Here is a 20,931-nt window from a genome sequence, read left to right as displayed (position 1 = left end):
AGGGATGTCATTTGTGGGTGATCCTGTCCAGACAGAACAAGTAGAACCCATCGGGTGGAGCCCTAGCCCATGTAGCACATTGTACAGGTAAGCAATAAGGCAACAAGAAAATCCACCTAGGAAGTAAAACAATTAAAGATCATAGACACTTTAGGTGAGGTGCTGACTAACAGAAGATTATCTATTCAAATACGAAACAAGTTGATAGTAATCTCTACTTGCTGTGGGATCCATTCTACATGTCAAATCAATCGTATGTTATTTGTCACATGCTTCATAAACAACGGGTGTTGTTTAACAGTGAAATGCTTACTCACGGGGCCTTTTCCAACAATGCAGAGTTAAAGATAAAGGAGTAGAGACATGAGGAATAAATGCATAGTGAATAACAGATAACAGTTGATTGTTCCTGCAGAGTAAATACAGAATAATTGAGGTAATCAGGCACTTTATTTCCATTACATCGCTATTCTAACATTACTGTATTGATTTATTAGGAATGCACATTATTCAGGGCCTCATCAAAATACAGACTAGTGAACAGTGGTAATAATAATAAATATATGCCATTTAGCAGACGCTTTTATCCAAATCGATTTACAGTCATGCGTGCATACATTTTACACAAGGGTGGTCCCGGGAATCGAACCCACTATCAATTGCGTTGCAAGCGCCATACAAAATTGTGCAAGTTGAAGAAAGTGTTCCACGCATAAATAATATCATCAGACAGAGACAAACTGTTAATTCATCAAATACTTAAAAACAGAGCAGTGAAACTTGAAGTAAACTCAATTCAACGTCTATTCTACGTTGGTTCAACCAGTGTCCAGTGGGAAGTGTTCTTCGCTCAATAAATAGCTTGGGACATCTGCAAACCATCTACATGACATCTGCAATTTGTTCCTCACAAACCCTAGACATCTTTCCATTGAGATGCAACAGGTACGTAATACAACAAGTGGAATGTCATACATCCAAATGGTCAAAATCTGGAGATCCTCGTCAAGATATTTAATCTCATGTTGTTCATTCAATAAGATCCTACAAAACGGGGGGGGACAACAGAGGGAAGGTATCAATATTTTCCACATTACGTCTTGTAAATGGATCATCGTTCATTTAAAATAATTGACGGGCCAACATGACCATAACGCTGCCCTTAAATGCACAAGTTCACACACATTTAGCCTTTTGCTATGCACACAAAATGTCCTAAAAATCCTGAGTGCCTTTAGCCACCATGCTAAAGCTAATAACACTCACATCATCTGAATCCACTGGGAAGACTGATGTTCCGTTGCTACTGGCGACACTCTGGGTCGGCGGCAATGGAGCAGTCGTCGTCCCGAATCTGCAGGACAGAGAAGCGATACGTTGGCGCCCTGTAGGGGGCGGAGCAGAGCCACAAGGCATGTCAATATTTAGGACCAGAACGGAAGCAAGCATTTCAATGTGCACTTGTACCTGAGCAGTGTGTGTGTGTGTGTGTGTGTGTGTGTGTGTGTGTGTGTGTGTGTGTGTGTGTGTGTGTGTGTGTGTGTGTGTGTGTGTGTGTGTGTGTGTGTGTGTGTGTGTGTGTGTGTGTGTGTGTGTGTGTACTTGCATGCTCGTGCGCATAAATGTGTACGAGGCTCACCTATTTCCATAGCCCATTCTCCTTACAGTATAGACAGCAGCGGCAACAGCCACCAGAATGACAATCCCTGATCCAACACAAACTACGATCAACAGCATCTTCTCTCTCTGAAATACAGACATAGCATTATCATATTTCTGGTCATATTATTCTAAACGCTATAAACCTTTATCATGCGACGCAATGCATCATCTAATATGTGGGGCTGTATTTTCTGATGCGGAAGTACCCAGAGGGTGTGTAGGCGTTTGTTCCAGCACACCGCTGACACAACTGATTCAACTCATCAACCAGTTATCAAGCCATTGATTGATTGAATCAGCTGTGTTAGTACTGGGCTGGAACAAAACCCAGCTCACAATGTGTGTCTCCCGAGAATGAAGAACACTGTTACATTATGCCCAGATAAGTCACACCTTTCACACTGTGAGCAATAACCCAAGCACACACACACACACACAAAGGAGACCCACACAAGAACTCGCAGATGCACACACACAGGTCACACTCACCGGGGTTTCAGAATATGGGCTGGCAGTGGGGGGCTGACTGGAGTTCCCACAATGCCTGTTGACTGTCTCCTTTATGCGCAGGGGAGTGAAACCTCCCTCACACTTATCACTGGGAACCTTACGGTACCTACACATGGAGACCACATGGTGAACTGTGTGTGTGTGTGTGTGTGTGTGTGTGTGTGTGTGTGTGTGTGTGTGTGTGTGTGTGTGTGTGTGTGTGTGTGTGTGTGTGTGTGTGTGTGTGTGTGTGTTTGGTTTGACTATCTTTGTGGGGACCACATTTCGCCGGTCCCCACAAGGAAAAGGTTATTTTAGGCTTAGGGGTTAAGGTTAGGGTTAGGGATACTATTAGGGTTAGGGATACAGTTAGGGTTAGGAGTTATGGTTATGGGTTAAGGTTAGGGATACAGTTAGGGTTAGGGATACAGTTAGGGTTAGGAGTTATGGTTATGGGTTAAGGTTAGGGTTAGGGATACAGTTAGGGTTAGGGATACAGTTAGGGTTAGGAGTTATGGGTTAAGGTTAGGGTTAAGGATACAGTTAGGGTTAGGGATACAGTTAGGGTTAGGAGTTATGGTTATGGGTTAAGGTTAGGGTTAGGGATACTATTAGGGTTAGGGATACAGTTAGGGTTAGGAGTTATGGTTATGGGTTAAGGTTAGGGTTAGGGATACAGTTAGGGTTAGGAGTTAGGGTTAGGAGTTATGGTTATGGGTTAAGGTTAAGGTTAGGGTTAGGGATACTATTAGGGTTAGGGATACAGTTAGGGTTAGGAGTTATGGTTATGGGTTAAGGTTAGGGTTAGGGATATAGTTAAGGTTAGGCGTTATGGTTATGGGTTAAGGTTAGGGTTAGGGATACAATTAGGGTTAGGGATACAGTTAGGGTTAGGAGTTATGGTTATGGGTTAAGGTTAGGGTTAGGGATACAGTTAGGGTTAGGCGTTATGGTTATGGGTTAAGGTTAGGGTTAGGGATACAGTTAGGGTTAGGGATACAGTTAGGGTTAGGAGTTATGGTTATGGGTTAAGGTTAGGGTTAGTGATACTATTAGGGTTAGGGATACAGTTAGGGTTAGGAGTTATGGTTATGGGTTAAGGTTAGGGTTAGGGATACAGTTAGGGTTAGGGATACAGTTAGGGTTAGGAGTTATGGTTATGGGTTAAGGTTAGGGTTAGGGATACTATTAGGGTTAGGGATACAGTTGGGTTAGGAGTTATGGTTATGGGTTAAGGTTAGGGTTAGGGTTAGGGATATAGTTAGGGTTAGGCGTTATGGTTATGGGTTAAGGATAGGGATACAGTTAGGGTTAGGGATACAGTTAGGGTTAGGAGTTATGGTTATGGGTTAAGGTTAGGGTTAGGGATACAGTTAGGGTTAGGCGTTATGGTTATGGGTTAAGGTTAGGGTTAGGGATACAGTTAGGGTTAGGGATACAGTTAGGGTTAGGAGTTATGGTAATGCGTTAAGGTTAGGGTTAGGGATACAGTTAGGGTTAGGGATACAGTTAGGGTTAGGAGTTATGGTTATGGGTTAAGGTTAGGGTTAGGGATACAGTTAGGGTTAGGGATACAGTTAGGGTTAGGAGTTATGGTTATGGGTTAAGGTTAGGGATACAGTTAGGGTTAGGCGTTATGGTTATGGGTTAAGGTTAGGGATACAGTTAGGGTTAGGCGTTATGGTTATGGGTTAAGGTTAGGGTTAGGGATACTATTAGGGTTAGGGATACAGTTAGGGTTAGGAGTTATGGTTATGGGTTAAGGTTAGGGTTAGGAGTTATGGTTATGGGTTAAGGATAGGGATACAGTTAGGGTTAGGGATACAGTTAGGGTTAGGAGTTATGGTTATGGGTTAAGGTTAGGGATACAGTTAGGGTTAGGCGTTATGGTTATGGTTATGGGTTAAGGTTAGGGTTAGGGATACTATTAGGGTTAGGGATACAGTTAGGGTTAGGAGTTATGGTTATGGGTTAAGGTTAGGGTTAGGAGTTATGGTTATGGGTTAAGGTTAGGGTTAGGGATACAGTTAGGGTTAGGGATACAGTTAGGGTTAGGAGTTATGGTTATGGGTTAAGGTTAGGGTTAGGGATACAGTTAGGGTTAGGGATACAGTTAGGGTTAGGAGTTATGGTTATGGGTTAAGGTTAGGGTTAGGGATACAGTTAGGGTTAGGAGTTATGGTTATGGGTTAAGGTTAGGGTTAGGGATACTATTAGGGTTATGGATACAGTTAGGGTTAGGAGTTATGGTTATGGGTTAAGGTTAGGGATACAGTTAGGGTTAGGCGTTATGGTTATGGGTTAAGGTTAGGGTTAGGCGTTATGGTTATGGGTTAAGGTTAGGGTTAGGGATACTATTAGGGTTAGGGATACAGTTAGGGTTAGGAGTTATGGTTATGGGTTAAGGTTAGGGTTAGGGATACAGTTAGGGTTAGGCGTTATGGTTAGGGGTTACGATTATGGTTAGATTAAGGATTAGTGTCAGAAAAAATAGGATTTTCAATGGGAATCAATTCTTTGGTCCCCACAAGGATAATAAAACAAATGTGTGTATCATAATTACCCCGACGTCCTAAACTCCTCCTCCTCTCCATTTAGACACACCTCTAGGGCGTGGTCTGCAGTGTCCAGTTGTCTCATACACTCTGAGCTGTTCTCATGACGATAGTAACCATAGTCACTGTTGGAAAGGAGAGACACATTAGGCCATTTCAACCACAGACACAGCATATGCCTTGTGGTAATGTTATGTAAGGGTCTGCGTTGACTCTGCCTTTGCCTCAAAGGCACAATTAGAGAAAAAAATGATTTTTTGACTAGAAATGAAGTAACAGATTGTGCCTTTAAATGGACAAATCTCAACTTCTGGTTTCCTGTATCTGAATGTATCCCTGACTAGAGGGAGAGAATGAAAACCAGGGTTGAATTTATTAGGGCACAACAAAGCATTTTGTTTTTCAACAGACCATGAAAACAAATGTTTCCTAAGTTCAGGTAGTCCCTTTCTGTTTCAGTTAATTTTCTTCTGGTTACTACTGAATACGACCCAGTAGTATTACGGTCCTCCAGGACCATAACTGAATAGCCTTGTCAGTTTAGACTGGACCCCTGACAGTTTTTCTTACCATAGGTAGTCCTCTCTGGTGCAGGGGCAGGGGCTTTTCTGCCTGCTCACCACGTAGTCCCATCCATTCCTGCAGACGGACAGCTTCCTCAGCCTCCTGAAGGTCTCCTTGTAGCCCAAGACACACCCCTCTGTGGCCAAGTCCCCGCCCTCTGTGGCATGGGCCAACCACTGAACATAGTCCTGGTTACCACCTATGGGAAACCAACGTTAACCAATAGAGAGAGACTATTGAGACATGCCAATTTTAGTATATATTTATCGATATCAGTACGTTCAATTCCTTTCCTAGTGACCCACAGGGGTGCACACCAAAGGTGGCTTGTGGAAGGATCTATAGGAGGGCAAACTCATTGTAATAGCTGGAATGGAATCAATGGAATGGTATCAAACACATCCAACATATGGAAACCACATATTTGACGACACTCTTTGGGTATTCTCACAATAGAAAGCTAGTTACTGTTTCATTCCCTGTGAAATGTCTGTTGTTGGTTAATTGATTATGATCCTTGGGGATATTACATTTGACAACAAACAAATGATTCACAGGGGGAATCTCAATCATCTTTCCTTGATTCCTCGTGACCACTCTCCTCACCTCCTTCACAAAAAGCATTGGAGGAGAAGATCCAAGGTTCCTCCCCTCAGACATTCTCCTCCACTCAGTTTTGACAAGGAGACGAGTAGACACAGGACACAAACGCAATTGAGATTCACCCACACTCTCTGGTGAGGAGACTCTGGAAGTCAATGGTGACCACCACCCACATGGGCTGGTGGTCGTCCTCACGCCGGTAGCCCCACACGCTGATGTTCATGGTCTTGGTGCCCGGCTCGGATGTCAGGCCAGCGAAGAAGATGGGCTGCTCTGTAAAGTTGTACACCTTCCAACACTGGCCTTCATCTGTGGAGAACCTGGGGTGATGCACAATGACATACAGGGTCGTTTTCAGTAGTGCACAGAGTCACAAAACGCTTTGCCATGGAAAACTAAAACAAGCCTTTCTTATTGGATAAAGTTAAGGTTGTATTCTTTCTTTCATTGGTGCCTAATGAATACGGCCCTGTATAAACATCTGAATGTGAACGTGCAAGCACACACACACACACACGCATGAAGTACACAGGATTAAAACACACACATACAGAGTTACCAGATAGTGGACTGCTTAGACACATTCACAACTTCATAGGGAGTGAAGAGCGGATAGACACAAACACTCCATAGTCAAACACACACACACACACACACACACACAGAGGATGTCACTTGCATGCCATGGGTGGGGGTGCGAATAAAAAGCATCTTTCTTACACCCAATCTTTCTACATGGCACCGAATGTGTGTGTGCGTGCGTGTGGTGTTCAGCACTTGATGGTGTTGATTTGGCCGTCCATGGGGTGGGCCTCCACAGCCACGACGAGCCCCCCAGCGTCCAGGATGCTGTAGTGATGAGGGCCCCTCAGGGAACCCCTCCACTTGTACCCCCCGTCCTCTGACACATACACGTCAGGACGTGTTGACGAGATGGAGTCCCCCACACTGCCTGACCGGTCAAAGGGCAGAGGTCATAGAAAGGTCAAACACATTCTGGGACAGCTAGACGGTGGGGGATGTGTCCGAAAACATGTTTCTCCCTACCCCTCCGTTTATCCCTAACCCTCCAATGTTTTCTGACCTGAAGGGCCTGGATAGAGATAACCAGTGTAGTGGAGAAGCTTTCACCATACTGATCCCACATTACTGATCTGCAAACATTAAATGGTAAGGGAACGAGTGGGGACCGGGAATATATAGTGCACTATATATGGGATCAGCTATTTGTAGTGATGACCGAATTATTAGGGGCGGAAGAATTTCCTGTGTAGTCCATTCAAGATTCCCTACAGTGCTAAATGTAGTGCACAACATCATGTACACTACGGTAATACAGAAGTTTCACAATGCAACATGTCTTTGATATGTATGATTGACAGTTTGGTTACCATGGGCGATGACAAGGCCAACAGCCGTGGGGTCAGAGAGAGGCAGTATTGGAGTGATGCCGTTGTAGCGACTGTGCTCACCGTGGATGTGCAAGTTACACTGTCACACACACACACACACACATTTTTTTATTTCACCTTTATTTAACCAGGTAGGCAAGATGAGAACAAGTTCTCATTTACAATTGCGACCTCACCAAGATAAAGCAAAGCAGTTCGACACATAAAACGACGCAGAGTTACACATGGAGTAAAACAAACATACAGTCAATAACACAGTATAAACATACACACACACACGAATCAGTGTTCACAATCATATAATAAGCATCAACATACTCTACTCAACACACTTAATTGTCAGAGGAGGGAATGAAGTTAGTTCTCACATCATTTCTTGAATCCTCACCACACTCAACATTCTGGGGCTTGTTGAGGAGTGTCCACTGTCCCCCTCGGTTAAACGAAATGACTGTCCGAATGCAGCAGTCTGTCAAAAACAATACCCAGGAAAAAACGTTTTAGTTTGGATTAGTAATTGTCATATTTTTGCCACTAAAAAATACATGCTTTCACACTTCAATGAGCCAGTTGAACCCCCCCTACAAAATACATGCATTCACACTTCAATGAGCCAGTTGAACCCCCCCCCCATACAAAATACATGCATTCACACTTCAATGAGCCAGTTGAACCCCCCCCCCCTACAAAATACATGCATTCACACTTCAATGAGCCAGTTGAACCCCCCCTACAAAATACATGCATTTTATATTGGACAAGTTCAGGTATCAATCAAATGTATTTATAAAGCCCTTTTTACATCGGCAGTTGTCACTAAGTGCTTAAACAGAAACCCGGCTTAAAATCCCAAAGAGCAAACAATGCAGATGTAGAAGCACGGTGGCTAGGAAAAACTCCCTAGAAATGCAGGAACCTAGGAAGAAACCTAGAGAGAAACCAGGCTCTGAGGGGTGGCCAGTCCTCTTCTGGCTGTGACGGGTATAGATTACAAGAGTCCCTCCCCGTTTCGGACTCTTAATGTTCCTAAAGAATACGACCCAGATTGTGTTGATGCGTAGTTGCGTACCCTCCTCCAGTATGTTGGTGAGGTACACTCCTCTCATGGAGGTGACGTTGGTGAAGTCGCTCTTCCCTTCCCCACCAAACAGGTGGCGCTCTAGACACTTAGAGTACAGGATGCCCCGGTCATCTGATGTGTACACCGTCCCAAAGTAGCTCTCCTCTGGAGGATAGAAGACAGTAGAGTATGGTACAATAGAATAGAAAGTCAATAGAATCAGTAGTATAACAGTATGATATAGAAGGAATAGTCATTTATCATCTACTCTATCCCGACCCCATGAGACAACACACACACGGATGGAAGAAATACAGTGTCTTCTGTAGGCTTGGGAACAAACCCAACTGTGCTGACACAGCCCACTATGAGTCGGCATAGTGATGAGGGGCCGTAAACATCAATAAATGGTGTCAAGAACCCTCCTGACATCAAAGATGTAGAAACAACTTACCTCAGCATTTAGTGGTAAATAGTATGCATAAAATCCCTTTGTACCATGTGTTGCTGTGTGTGTGTGTCTGTGTGTGTCTGTGTGTGTGTGTGTGTGTGTGTGTGTGTGTGTGTGTGTGTGTCTGTGTGTGTCTGTGTGTGTGTGTACCCTGATGCCCAGAGCTGTGTCTGCTGTTATTCTAGTCTATTAATGTGTCTATCTACCTCTAACCTTCCCCCACTCAGATAAAACCCCTCCTTCTTATCTCCTCCATTCAGCTCAATGGCACAAACGCCTCGGCCCTCCACCCATAGACACCTACTGTATGTACTGACACAGAAGACACACATACACAGCCTGTATGATAGGATTATTTGTCAGCAATACTGAGAACTTGTGAAACCAGTCATTCCTCTTTCTCTCTAAAAAAAACTCAAGCTTTTCCATTGCAGCAAGCATGGTAGTAGGACTGAGACAGACATATCAGGGTTAGTAGGACTGAGACAGACATATCAGGGTTAGAGTTAGTAGAACTGAGACAGACATATCAGGGTTAGTAGGACTGAGACAGACATATCAGGGTTAGTAGGACTGAGACAGACATATCAGGGTTAGAGTTAGTAGGACTGAGACAGACATATCAGGGTTAGTAGGACTGAGACAGACATATCAGGGTTAGTAGGACTGAGACAGACATATCAGGGTTAGTAGAACTGAGACAGACATATCAGGGTTAGTAGGACTGAGACAGACATATCAGGGTTAGTAGGACTGAGACAGACATATCAGGGTTAGTAGAACTGAGACAGACATATCAGGGTTAGTAGAACTGAGACAGACATATCAGGGTTAGTAGGACAGAGACAGACATATCAGGGTTAGTAGAACTGAGACAGACATATCAGGGTTAGTAGAACTGAGACAGACATATCAGGGTTAGTAGAACTGAGACAGACATATCAGGGTTAGTAGAACTGAGACAGACATATCAGAGTTAGTAGGACTGAGACAGACATATCAGGGTTAGAGTTAGTAGGACTGAGACAGACATATCAGGGTTAGAGTTAGTAGAACTGAGACAGACATATCAGGGTTAGTAGGACTGAGACAGACATATCAGGGTTAGTAGAACTGAGACAGACATATCAGGGTTAGTAGGACTGAGACAGACATATCAGGGTTAGAGTTAGTAGAACTGAGACAGACATATCAGGGTTAGTCAGTAGAACTGAGACAGACATATCAGGGTTAGTAGAACTGAGACAGACATATCAGGGTTAGTAGAACTGAGACAGACATATCAGGGTTAGTAGAACTGAGACAGACATATCATTGTTAGAGTTAGTAGAACTGAGACAGACATATCAGGGTTAGTAGGACTGATACAGACATATCAGGGTTAGTAGAACTGAGACAGACATATCAGGGTTAGAGTTAGTAGAACTGAGACAGACATATCAGGGTTAGTAGGACTGAGACAGACATATCAGGGTTAGTAGGACTGAGACAGACATATCAGGGTTAGAGTTAGTAGAACTGAGACAGACATATCAGGGTTAGTAGAACTGAGACAGACATATCAGGGTTAGAGTTAGTAGAACTGAGACAGACATATCAGGGTTAGTAGGACTGAGACAGACATATCAGGGTTATAGTTAGTAGGACTGAGACAGACATATCAGGGTTAGTAGAACTGAGACAGACATATCAGGGTTAGAGTTAGTAGAACTGAGACAGACATATCAGGGTTAGTCAGTAGAACTGAGACAGACATATCAGGGTTAGTCAGTAGAACTGAGACAGACATATCAGGGTTAGTCAGTAGAACTGAGACAGACATATCAGGGTTAGTAGAACTGAGACAGACATATCAGGGTTAGTAGAACTGAGACAGACATATCAGGGTTAGTAGAACTGAGACAGACATATCAGGGTTAGTAGAACTGAGACAGACATATCAGAGTTAGTAGGACTGAGACAGACATATCAGGGTTAGTAGGACAGAGACAGACATATCAGAGTTAGTAGGACTGAGACAGACATATCAGGGTTAGTAGAACTGAGACAGACATATCAGGGTTAGTAGAACTGAGACAGACATATCAGGGTTAGAGTTAGTAGAACTGAGACAGACATATCAGGGTTAGAGTTAGTAGGACTGAGACAGACATATCAGGGTTAGAGTTAGTAGGACTGAGACAGACATATCAGAGTTAGTAGGACTGAGACAGACATATCAGGGTTAGTAGGACAGAGACAGACATATCAGGGTTAGAGTTAGTAGAACTGAGACAGACATATCAGAGTTAGTAGGACTGAGACAGACATATCAGGGTTAGTAGGACAGAGACAGACATATCAGGGTTAGTAGGACTGAGACAGACATATCAGGGTTAGAGTTAGTAGGACTGAGACAGACATATCAGGGTTAGTAGGACTGAGACAGACATATCAGGGTTAGAGTTAGTAGGACTGAGACAGACATATCAGGGTTAGTAGGACTGAGACAGACATATCAGGGTTAGTAGGACTGAGACAGACATATCAGGGTTAGAGTTAGTAGAACTGAGACAGACATATCAGGGTTAGTAGGACTGAGACAGACATATCAGGGTTAGTAGAACTGAGACAGACATATCAGGGTTAGAGTTAGTAGAACTGAGACAGACATATCAGGGTTAGTAGAACTGAGACAGACATATCAGGGTTAGAGTTAGTAGAACTGAGACAGACATATCAGGGTTAGTAGGACTGAGACAGACATATCAGGGTTAGAGTTAGTAGAACTGAGACAGACATATCAGGGTTAGTCAGTAGAACTGAGACAGACATATCAGGGTTAGAGTTAGTAGAACTGAGACAGACATATCAGGGTTAGTCAGTAGAACTGAGACAGACATATCAGGGTTAGTCAGTAGAACTGAGACAGACATATCAGGGTTAGTCAGTAGAACTGAGACAGACATATCAGGGTTAGTAGAACTGAGACAGACATATCAGGGTTAGTAGGACTGAGACAGACATATCAGGGTTAGAGTTAGTAGAACTGAGACAGACATATCAGGGTTAGAGTTAGTAGAACTGAGACAGACATATCAGGGTTAGAGTTAGTAGAACTGAGACAGACATATAAGGGTTAGCAGGCTTAGACAGCCATAGATCTAGATGAGATAGATGTACAATTTCAGACACGATCGGTGCTGAGCAAAATACATGAGTAAACTTGAATGTCTAATCTAAAAACGAATCCATGTGGCTCATATATCCTTTGTCTGTACTTGACAAACATGTGTGAGTGTGAGTTAGAATGTGTGAAAGAGAGAGAGGGAGAGAAAGTGAGATAGAAACAGAGACTGGACTGTGTGCGTGTCACAGAGTGTGTGTAAGATGTGTGTTTGAGTGAGTTGCAATGAAGTTCACTCCTTTCCCCTATAGTACCTCCTGGATTGTCCACATGCATGAAGATCATGTCCTCATCCCCATCCAGAACCGAGTAGAACTGAAAACACACACACACACACACATGTATACAGGTGAGAAAATGAATCATTATGACATGTGTGGAACTGTTTGCGTTATTGTAATGCCTCCCCCAATGAGTTGTGTGTGTGTGTGTGTGTGTGTGTGTGTGTGTGTGTGTGTGTGTGTGTGTGTGTGTGTGTGTGTGTGTGTGTGTGTGTGTGTGTGTGTGTGTGTGTGTGTGTGTGTGTGTGTGTTTAATCATTGTGAGAGAAAATCTTTGTTTCTGTCTCGTCAGCAAGATACAGTTTGGGAGGGAGTTGAGGGAGAGAGAGGAGAGCAGGGGATGGTATGTGTGTGTGTCTTTGTCTGTGGCAAGACCAGGTGTGTGCATCTGTCGTTACGTTATGTGTTGTAATGGAAAGTTGCCAAACGGTCCCCTCCTGATAAAGGCAAAAGTCTTTCAAACCCCTACTTCCTCTTTCAAGAGCTTCTAGACCAGACCCTTGGTGACAGTTACGATATCTTGTAGTTACTTTGTCACAATGTGGTTTTTAATCTGTACTATGTCTTGTCAATTGTTGTGACAGATTCTTTACCGTGTACTTGTCGAAATGCTGTCACTCTGATCTGGAATTTTGAGATATTTTAAAATGAATTTATAACAGAGGGACAGATAGAGGGACAGAGACAGAGGGACAGGGGGAACAGAAAGACAGGAGAAGACAGGGACAGGAAGACAACAGTACAGAGGAACAGGAGAGATGGACAAGGGTAGGATTGTGGCAGTCATGAAATTTTGTCAGCCGGAGATTGTCAAGCAAATAACTGCCAGTCTCACGGTTAATGAACGTTATTAATTGTATTATTTTATAGTATGAAGAATACAATTGAACATAGATTCATAAAATAGAAATGATCTTTTCTCCAAACGATTTCAAAGGAAGCGCGCACATGCGGGTATTCTGTGTTGAGAGGTTAACAAAGAAACTGGTCCTCCTATATGCTTAATTTAGAGTTATTTATGTAACTTTAGTTGTGACACAAACGTTGGGCTATATGTTTAGATTTTTATACAGCCTTAAAATGTATGATGCGACTCTAATATTGATTTGAAAAATAGTTGCATGAAAGGCACAAGCTCTTATTTGTTTCTTGTTCAAGCTACACACACTTCATCAGTCTCTCGTTCACAATTTGGCAATCACTTGGTAGTTCTCACCAGGCCTCAAATTTCCCTGCGGCATTCCCCTTGTGTGGCCGTAATGCCCCCTAAAAAATCAATTTGCGGCCAAAGTGGCCGCTGTGCCCTTTGGCTGAATATAATAATTATAATTCCCTTCTCCCAGCTGCTGTGCTCCGAAGCACCTCTCACTCACATGGCTCTCTCAGATATTTACATTTTTAATATCCAATGCCCGTCACATGATCGAGTGCTTCTCACAGGCATTTCAGCTAAGAAGTAGGATACAAGTGAATGAAGACAGACACATCGGGGGACGCAACTCCGGATTCCCAGGCCCATATTGAAGATGTTAGAACTGTTCACTACTTTTTATCAGCCAATAAGATGAGTGGGCCTAACAAAGAACAGAATACTAGCCTATGTCAATCTACTATCCCCCATATGTCACAGATTCCCCCGGTACTGCTGCCCTTCCGTGCACCAATTCCGGAGGTCTACATCACTGGCGTCTAGGCGTCACTGAACTGTCTCATTACGCACACCTGATTCCAATTCTCCTGATTAGTAATTGTATACAGATTAAGTCGGAAGTTTACATACACTTAGGTTGGAGTCATTAAAACTAGTTTTTCAACCACTCCACCAATTTCTTGTTAACAAACTATAGTTTTGGCAAGTCAGTTAGGACATCTGCTTTGTGCATGACACAAGTCATTTTTCCAACAATTGTTTACAGACAGATTATTTCACTGTATCACAATTCCAGTGGGTCAGAGGTTTACATACACTAAATTGACTGTGCCCTTTAAACTGCTTGGAAAATTCCAGAAAATGATGTCATGGATTTAGAAGCTTCTGATAGGCTAATTGACATAATTTAAGTCAATTGGAGGTGTACATGTGGATGTATTTCAAGGCCTACCTTCAAACTCAGTGCCTCTTTGCTTGACATCATGGGAAAATCAAAAGAAATCAGCCAAGGCCTCAGAATTTTTTTTTGTAGACCTCCACAAGTCTGGTTCATCCTTGGGAGCAATTTCTAAATGCCTGAGGGTACCACGTTCATCTGTACAAACAATAGTACGCAAGTATAAACACCATAGGACCACGCAGCCGTCATACCGCTAAGGAAGGAGACGCATTCTGTTGCCTAGAGATGAATGTACTTTGGTGCGAAAAGTGCAAATCAATCCCAGAACAACAGCAAATGACCTTGTGAAGATGCTTGAGGAAACAGGTACAAGAGTATCTATATCCACAGTAAAACGAGTCCTATATCAACATAACCTGAAAGGCCGCTCAGCAAGGAAGAGGCCACTGCTCCAAAACCGCCACAAAAAAAGCCAGACTACGGTTTGCAACTGCACATGGGGACAAAGATCATACTTTTTGGAGAAATGTCCTCTGGTCTGATGAAACACAAATAGAACTGCTTGGCCATAATGACCATCGTTATGTTTGGAGGAAATAGGTGGAGGCTTGCAAGCCGAAGAACACGATCCCAACCGTGAAACACGGGGGTGGCAGCATCATGCCGTGGGGGTGCTTTGCTGCAGGAGGGACTGGTGCACTTCACAAAATAGATGGCATCATGAGGAGGGGAAATTATGTGGATATATTGAAGAAACATCTCAAGACAACAGTCAGGAAGTTAAAGCTTGGTCGCAAATGGGTCTTCCAAATGAACAATGACCCTAAGCATACTTCTAAAGTTGTGTCAAAATGGCTTAAGGACAACAAATCCAAGGTAGTGGAGTGGCCATCAAAAAGCCCCTACCTCAATCCTATAGAAAATGTGTGGGCAGAACTGAAAAAGCATGTGTGAGCAAGGAGGCCTACAAACCTGACTCAGTTAGACCAGCTCTGTCAGGAGGAATGGGTCAAAATTCACCCAACTTATTGTGGGAAGTTTGTGGAAGGCTACCCAAAACATTTGACCCAAGTTAAACAGTTTAAAGGCAATGCTACCAAATACTAATTGTGTGAATGTAAACTTCTGACCCACTGTGAATGTGATGAAAGAAATTGAATCTGAAATAAATCATTCTCTCTAATATTATTCTGACATTTCACATTCTTAAAATAAAATTGTGATCCTAACTGACCTAAGACAGGGAATTGTTACTATGATTAAATGTCAGGAATTGTGAAAAACTGAATTGAAATGTATTTGGCTAAGGTGTATGTAAACTTCCGACATCAACTGTATATGTGTCCATCTATTCAATATTGTCTTGTCGGTTATTGTTCCCATGTTTGTTGGTCTGTGAGTACCTGTTCTTTCTTATTTCGGCTATCGTGCTGCGTGTATTGTGCATTTGTTATTATGGGTCTCGCCCTGTGTCGTGTATTGCGGGTCTCGTCCTGTGCATTTATTAGAGGTTTGACCTCGCTCTTTTGTTTGGGTTACATTTGTGTTTGTTTTGGGCTTGGTCCCCGTGCCACTCGCATCAAAAAAACGTTTACAAACAATGGAGGCAACAGATCAGAACGTTTAGCTTAAAATGTTGATAACCTATTTGGCTATTTCTTCACATTATAAGCTTAGTAATGCGCACACGGCAGTAGGCTATAAGTGCAAACGTTCCAAAATGCAATCAATTAGCGGGAAAACTGTCCTTGAAAGTGACGGGAAATGTGATTATGCATACAATGCTGTATTATAAAGGTGCAATTTATGGTGAAAATTATCTTCCTCAAACTTGAAACTCACGTGCAGCGTATATATGCCAGTTTGGCTCTATACCGGTTATAGAGCGGATTAATATGCCTAATTTTAGGAAGTTATTTGGCTACTTTAGTTGTGATACAAACATTATCAAATTATATAGGCCTATGGGCTAGGCTACATGAGGCGTGTGACTATGATTTGAAGACGTTGCAAACAAAAGGCATGCACTTGTCATAGAGAGCCTTTCATTCTCTATGTTTGTTTGGTCAGGGTGTGACTCTTGTGGGAAACTCGATGTTCTTTGTTTCTATGTTTTGGCCAGGTATGGTTCTCAATCAGGGACAGCTGTCTATCGTTGTCTCTGATTGGGAATCATACTTAGGCAGCCTTTTTTCCTTTTGTTTTTTTGTCTTTGTTAGTGGCCTGTATAGCCCTAGTAAGCTTCACGTTAGTTTTTGTTGTTTCTTGTTTTGTTGGCGACATTTATAATAAAGAAATATGTACGCTCACCACGCTGCACCTTGGTCTGGTCATTTCCGTGACGACGATCTTGCGTTACTTACTACACAAGCTGGGCATAATTCACAACTGATAATATATAATTCACAAGTGATAGGCTTATATTGTCACCCATCAGACTATTCTTAATTTAATGTTGTCTTTACATTCTAATAATATTTGTCTGATATTAGGTTTGATTTAGAATGGGCCATTATCATGCACCTCTCTCAGAACGGAGGCATGGGGAAATACTTAAATAGAAGAGGCTTTTCCCATGGTTCATTTTCATGCCAGCCAGGTAGGCTATACTCCTGCTGTAAAGCAAAGCAATGTGCTTGATATTAGGAAAGTTAATAAATATAGTAGGTCCAGCCTATAGAAAGCTGATGGGATCCTCCTCTTTTTAATAGAGGCCATCAAAACTGTTTTCTCACACAATTGCATAGCCTATAGAAATGTTGCGCAACATGAACACATGGGCCCTCGTGAAGTGTTTGATCCGATTTTCGATTACATTTGCATTTGATGTCAGAGTGATTAGATTGACAATAGAATTCTGAGTACCAGGCAGGTAGTAATTCTTGTAGGCTACTAATGACCATCAGCAGCATCAGAGCTTGGAAAAGCCTAATTACCGTGTCTAAACGGTCACGTGGAATTTGACTGCCGTCATTACTCATTACCAGTGTGGCGGTAATACGGTTACCATAACAGCCATAGACAGGTGACAATAGAATGAAGTGAGGGCTGAGGGGACGTAGTGGGGTACAGAGGGACATAATGGACAGACAGACAGACAGACAGACAGACAGACAGACAGACAGACAGACAGACAGACAGACAGGCATACAGACAGACAGACAGACAGACAGGCAGGAGCCTGTCCTACCTGCTCAGTGGAGGCAGAGGGGAGCTGGGCTTTGTTGAAGTGGTCCCCTTGGTCTGAGGACACATAGATGACACGTGGAGCTCCCTAGGAGAGAATCAATTAGTCACAACACAGATCTAACCAAGGCTCCCTGGGAGAGAATCACTTAGTCACAATACAGATCTAACCAAGCAAGAACCACAATGTGGTTTACGACTGTTGACTGACTGGACCAATGAAAGGCAGAGTGTCACGGTTCATGAATCCACTGCCTATCTCTTTCTCTCTCTCTCTCTCTCTCTCTCTCTCTCTCTCTCTCTCTCTCTCTCTCTCTCTCTCTCTCTCTCTCTCTCTCTCTCTCTCTCCCGTGTTTGTGTGGGCGTGGTTCCCAATCTCGGCCTGATTGTCTGCGCCAGCTGGAACCACTTATCTTCCCTTTATATGTTCTGTAACCAGTGTTGCTTGTTGTCAGATCGTTGTTTCTTCCCTGAGGTTGTGTCGTGTGTCCGTGCGCTTCTCTCGCCGCCCTTGTGTGGATTATCTGCTGTGCTCCTTCCTACCCCATCCGGACACACTCCCCTGGATCTCTCAGCACGTTATCATCGGAAGATGCGCCCGAGTCCCTGGGTCGGATTCCGTCTGAGTATAGTCTGTCTGTCCTGTTGCCGCTGTAAACTGTATTCATTAAACCATCGTTGCTTGCATCTTGCATCCGCCTCTGTATTGTCACACAGAGTGAGTGTAAATAACACAGAGTGTAAATGATTGTATATGTCAGCTGATATTTTGATAGTTTAGGAATTGTTAGTTAGATTACTTGTTGGTTATTACTGCATTGTCGGAACTAGAAGCACAAGCATTTCGCTACACTCGCATTAACATCTGCTAACCATGTGTATGTGACAAATAAAATTGTATTTGATATTTTGATACCCGTGTGTGTTTGTATGTGTACGCTTGCTTGCATAAGTATGCAAGCTTGCGTGTGTGTGTGTGTACCCTGATGCCCAGATCGGTGTCAGCTGTTATTCTAGTCTATCAATGTGTCTGTCTACCTCAAACCTTCCCCCACTCAGATAAAACCCCTGTGTGTGGTTGCATCAGTGTGTGTGTGTGTGTGTGTGTGTGTGGTTGCATCAGTGTGTGTGTCTCACCAGTGTCTCTATGACTGAGGTGAAGAGGAAGCCTCCTACATAGCCGAAGGAGAAGATGCTGTGTGCCACGGTGGTGAACGTCTTCCCCAGGTCTTCTGTCCTCTTTAGGAACAGCTCTCCTCTTCTGTCTGCCTCCACTAACGACACAACACATTACTAGACCAGCGCCCAAACAGAAGAAAATGAACTTGTCGCTCAGAAAGAGACAGAGACAGAGAGAGACAGAGAGAGACCCAGTCAATAATCATATTTATTACATGGTGTTACTTTTTATTACATAGGGGCATATCCTATAACTTACACAAGTAATTTTCACTTAGTCTCCCATTGATTGATATCAATGCATGACTAAGTGAAAATTGGCATTTAGTAACTTAACAAATAGGAGCTTCTCACTCCTACCAGACACACTATAGTTGTCACCAGACCTGGGCTAAACATTCCAATTCAGTCAAACAACAGACAACAGACTGTAGACATGTGTGCTTTATGAGCTCTGTGTGTTTACTACATTGATGTATTGAAGTCAGTATTTAGATTGAACACGACACACCTCCTCTCTTTGTCTGGGCACGGCTGATCAAACTGAGCTTTGTGGTGTGTGTTTGTGTGTGTGTGTGCCCGCCCCGTTTGTTCTCACCACGTGAAAGATTGTGTTCCTTCGTGAACCTTTTTCCACACAGCCCCAAAGTCCAGAGAAAGCCACAGGCCGCCCTGCAAGTGAGAAAAGCATAGGAGAATGTGTATTTAATGCTGGAATATGTCATTTTTTGGGCGACCTGACCAAATTCCCATAGAAATGTGAGACATAGATCTGTAATTCTCATTGAAAGCAAGACTAAGAAGCGGTAGATCTGTTTTATCTGTGCTATTTCTATGCTTCCTGTTATTAAGTTCCGTTTTTGCGTCTTTTACTTTTGGTTTTGTGCACCAGCTTCAAACAGCTGAAAATACAATATTTTTGGTTGTGGAAAATATATTTCACAGCGGTTTAGATGGTGCAATGATTATCTACACTATACTTGCTTGTTTTGTCACATAAACTGAAATTAGGTTAACTATTATAATTTTTTCTACCAGGAAATGGTAGTGATTTTTACATATGGCACCTTTATGCATGTATGTATGTATGTATGTATGTATGTATGTATGTATGTATGTATGTATGTATGTGTGTGCGCCCATGTGTGCATATGTTTGAGGTGAGTGTGATCACAAAGAGATAAAGAGCATGTTTGTTTATTTACTCACATCTATGCTGATGACCACTAAGTACTCGGGATTCAAGAAGTGGAAGGTGATTGGCTGGGCCGGGTGAAAAGGCAGATGGACAGACTTAAACGACACTCCGGCGTCAGTTGAAGTAAAGGTGACGCCACCGGGGTTGTCCAAAACCGGTGTGTCTGCAGTCAGAAATACCTGTCAATCAGAACAAGCACCATACGTGATGGAAGGTTGCCTTAACGTGCATCTCAATAGTCTAAACTGGCTTCCTCCACTTGTCTTCTCTATTGTCTTCATGTAAATCACCTCCCCCAACATAAAACTATGAGGCCTCATCCTGGGGTGCATTCATTAGATGGCAAAAAGACAAAAACAAACTGCAACAGACCTGAATTTGTCCAATAAGAAACGCTTGCTTTTGTAGCTGAACATTTTCCATTGCAAATTGTTTTGCTACGTTGTGCCCTAATGGATACCACCCTGATGTGGTTGTTTAGGTGCAATGGGATTGGTGGTTTTGTTGTTCTCACTGTCTAGTCTTCACACCAGTATTCTGAGCAGCGTGACCACAGTGGCATGTGGAGGAGAGTGTTGAAACTGAGCTGTGGTGGCTCAAGCTGATTGGACAGCAAGAACCAAGACGGCTGACGTGTCTGCACATGCACGCCAGACAGTCACAAACACACACACATACACACAGACGTGCAGACACACACACAGACTGTCATCAGCCAGAATGCTTTCCTGCACGTACACTTGTGATCAGGCAGCTTACCTGTTGAGAGTTCCCTGGTCCAGCCAGAAGTCCAAATTCCTTCCTCATGATACATTTGCATTTATTTATGCAATTGCAAAAGTAAAACTGCGGTGTTGATGCTATAGTCATTGATAAAGTACGCCAAAAACACTACTGACATAGCTCTCACCTCGTGTGTATTTTGATCCAACACCCGGTGTTCTAATGGTGTGAGAGGGAGTTTACAAGCTGTGGTATCCCTTTCTGGCCGTGAGAGGACTTGGCGTTGGTCCCCATCTTGCTGAGTCTGATGGAAAGACACCATTCTCCTGTTTCGTTGCTCTTTGCACTGAC

At 43.1% G+C, this 20,931-nt stretch overlaps 1 protein-coding gene across 1 annotated transcript; it reads right to left on the bottom strand.

The window, feature by feature from the left end:
- Positions 1-441: 441 nt before the first annotated feature.
- LOC135515705 (sortilin-like) lies at positions 442-20,384 on the bottom strand. Its single transcript, XM_064939390.1, has 16 exons — positions 20,230-20,384; positions 19,869-20,036; positions 19,258-19,331; positions 17,485-18,754; positions 12,217-12,277; positions 8,355-8,510; positions 7,654-7,754; positions 7,265-7,364; positions 6,651-6,825; positions 6,000-6,193; positions 5,277-5,469; positions 4,715-4,831; positions 2,152-2,278; positions 1,640-1,746; positions 1,267-1,385; positions 442-1,044 (listed from the first exon to the last, which is right to left on the bottom strand). Exons 5-15 carry the CDS (start codon positions 12,245-12,247, stop codon positions 1,304-1,306), a joined length of 1,383 nt encoding a protein of 460 aa, XP_064795462.1. The 5' UTR covers positions 12,248-12,277; positions 17,485-18,754; positions 19,258-19,331; positions 19,869-20,036; positions 20,230-20,384; the 3' UTR covers positions 442-1,044; positions 1,267-1,303.
- Positions 20,385-20,931: the final 547 nt, after the last annotated feature.

The sequence above is a fragment of the Oncorhynchus masou genome, chromosome 27, assembly GCF_036934945.1.
Source record: "Oncorhynchus masou masou isolate Uvic2021 chromosome 27, UVic_Omas_1.1, whole genome shotgun sequence".
NCBI lineage: Eukaryota > Metazoa > Chordata > Actinopteri > Salmoniformes > Salmonidae > Oncorhynchus > Oncorhynchus masou.
The sequence above is the reverse complement of the archived record's forward strand: the minus strand, read 5'-3'. Positions and strand labels throughout refer to the sequence as shown.

Coding starts and splice junctions, on each gene's coding strand:
- LOC135515705 (XM_064939390.1), bottom strand. CDS start 12,247: ATGATCTTCATGCATGTGGACAATCCAGGAG. Junction 6,826..7,264: donor TGGCCTTGTCATCGCCCATG/GTAACCAAACTG, acceptor TTGACCGGTCAG/GCAGTGTGGGGGACTCCATC. Junction 1,747..2,151: donor GCCCATATTCTGAAACCCCG/GTGAGTGTGACC, acceptor TCTGTATTTCAG/AGAGAGAAGATGCTGTTGAT.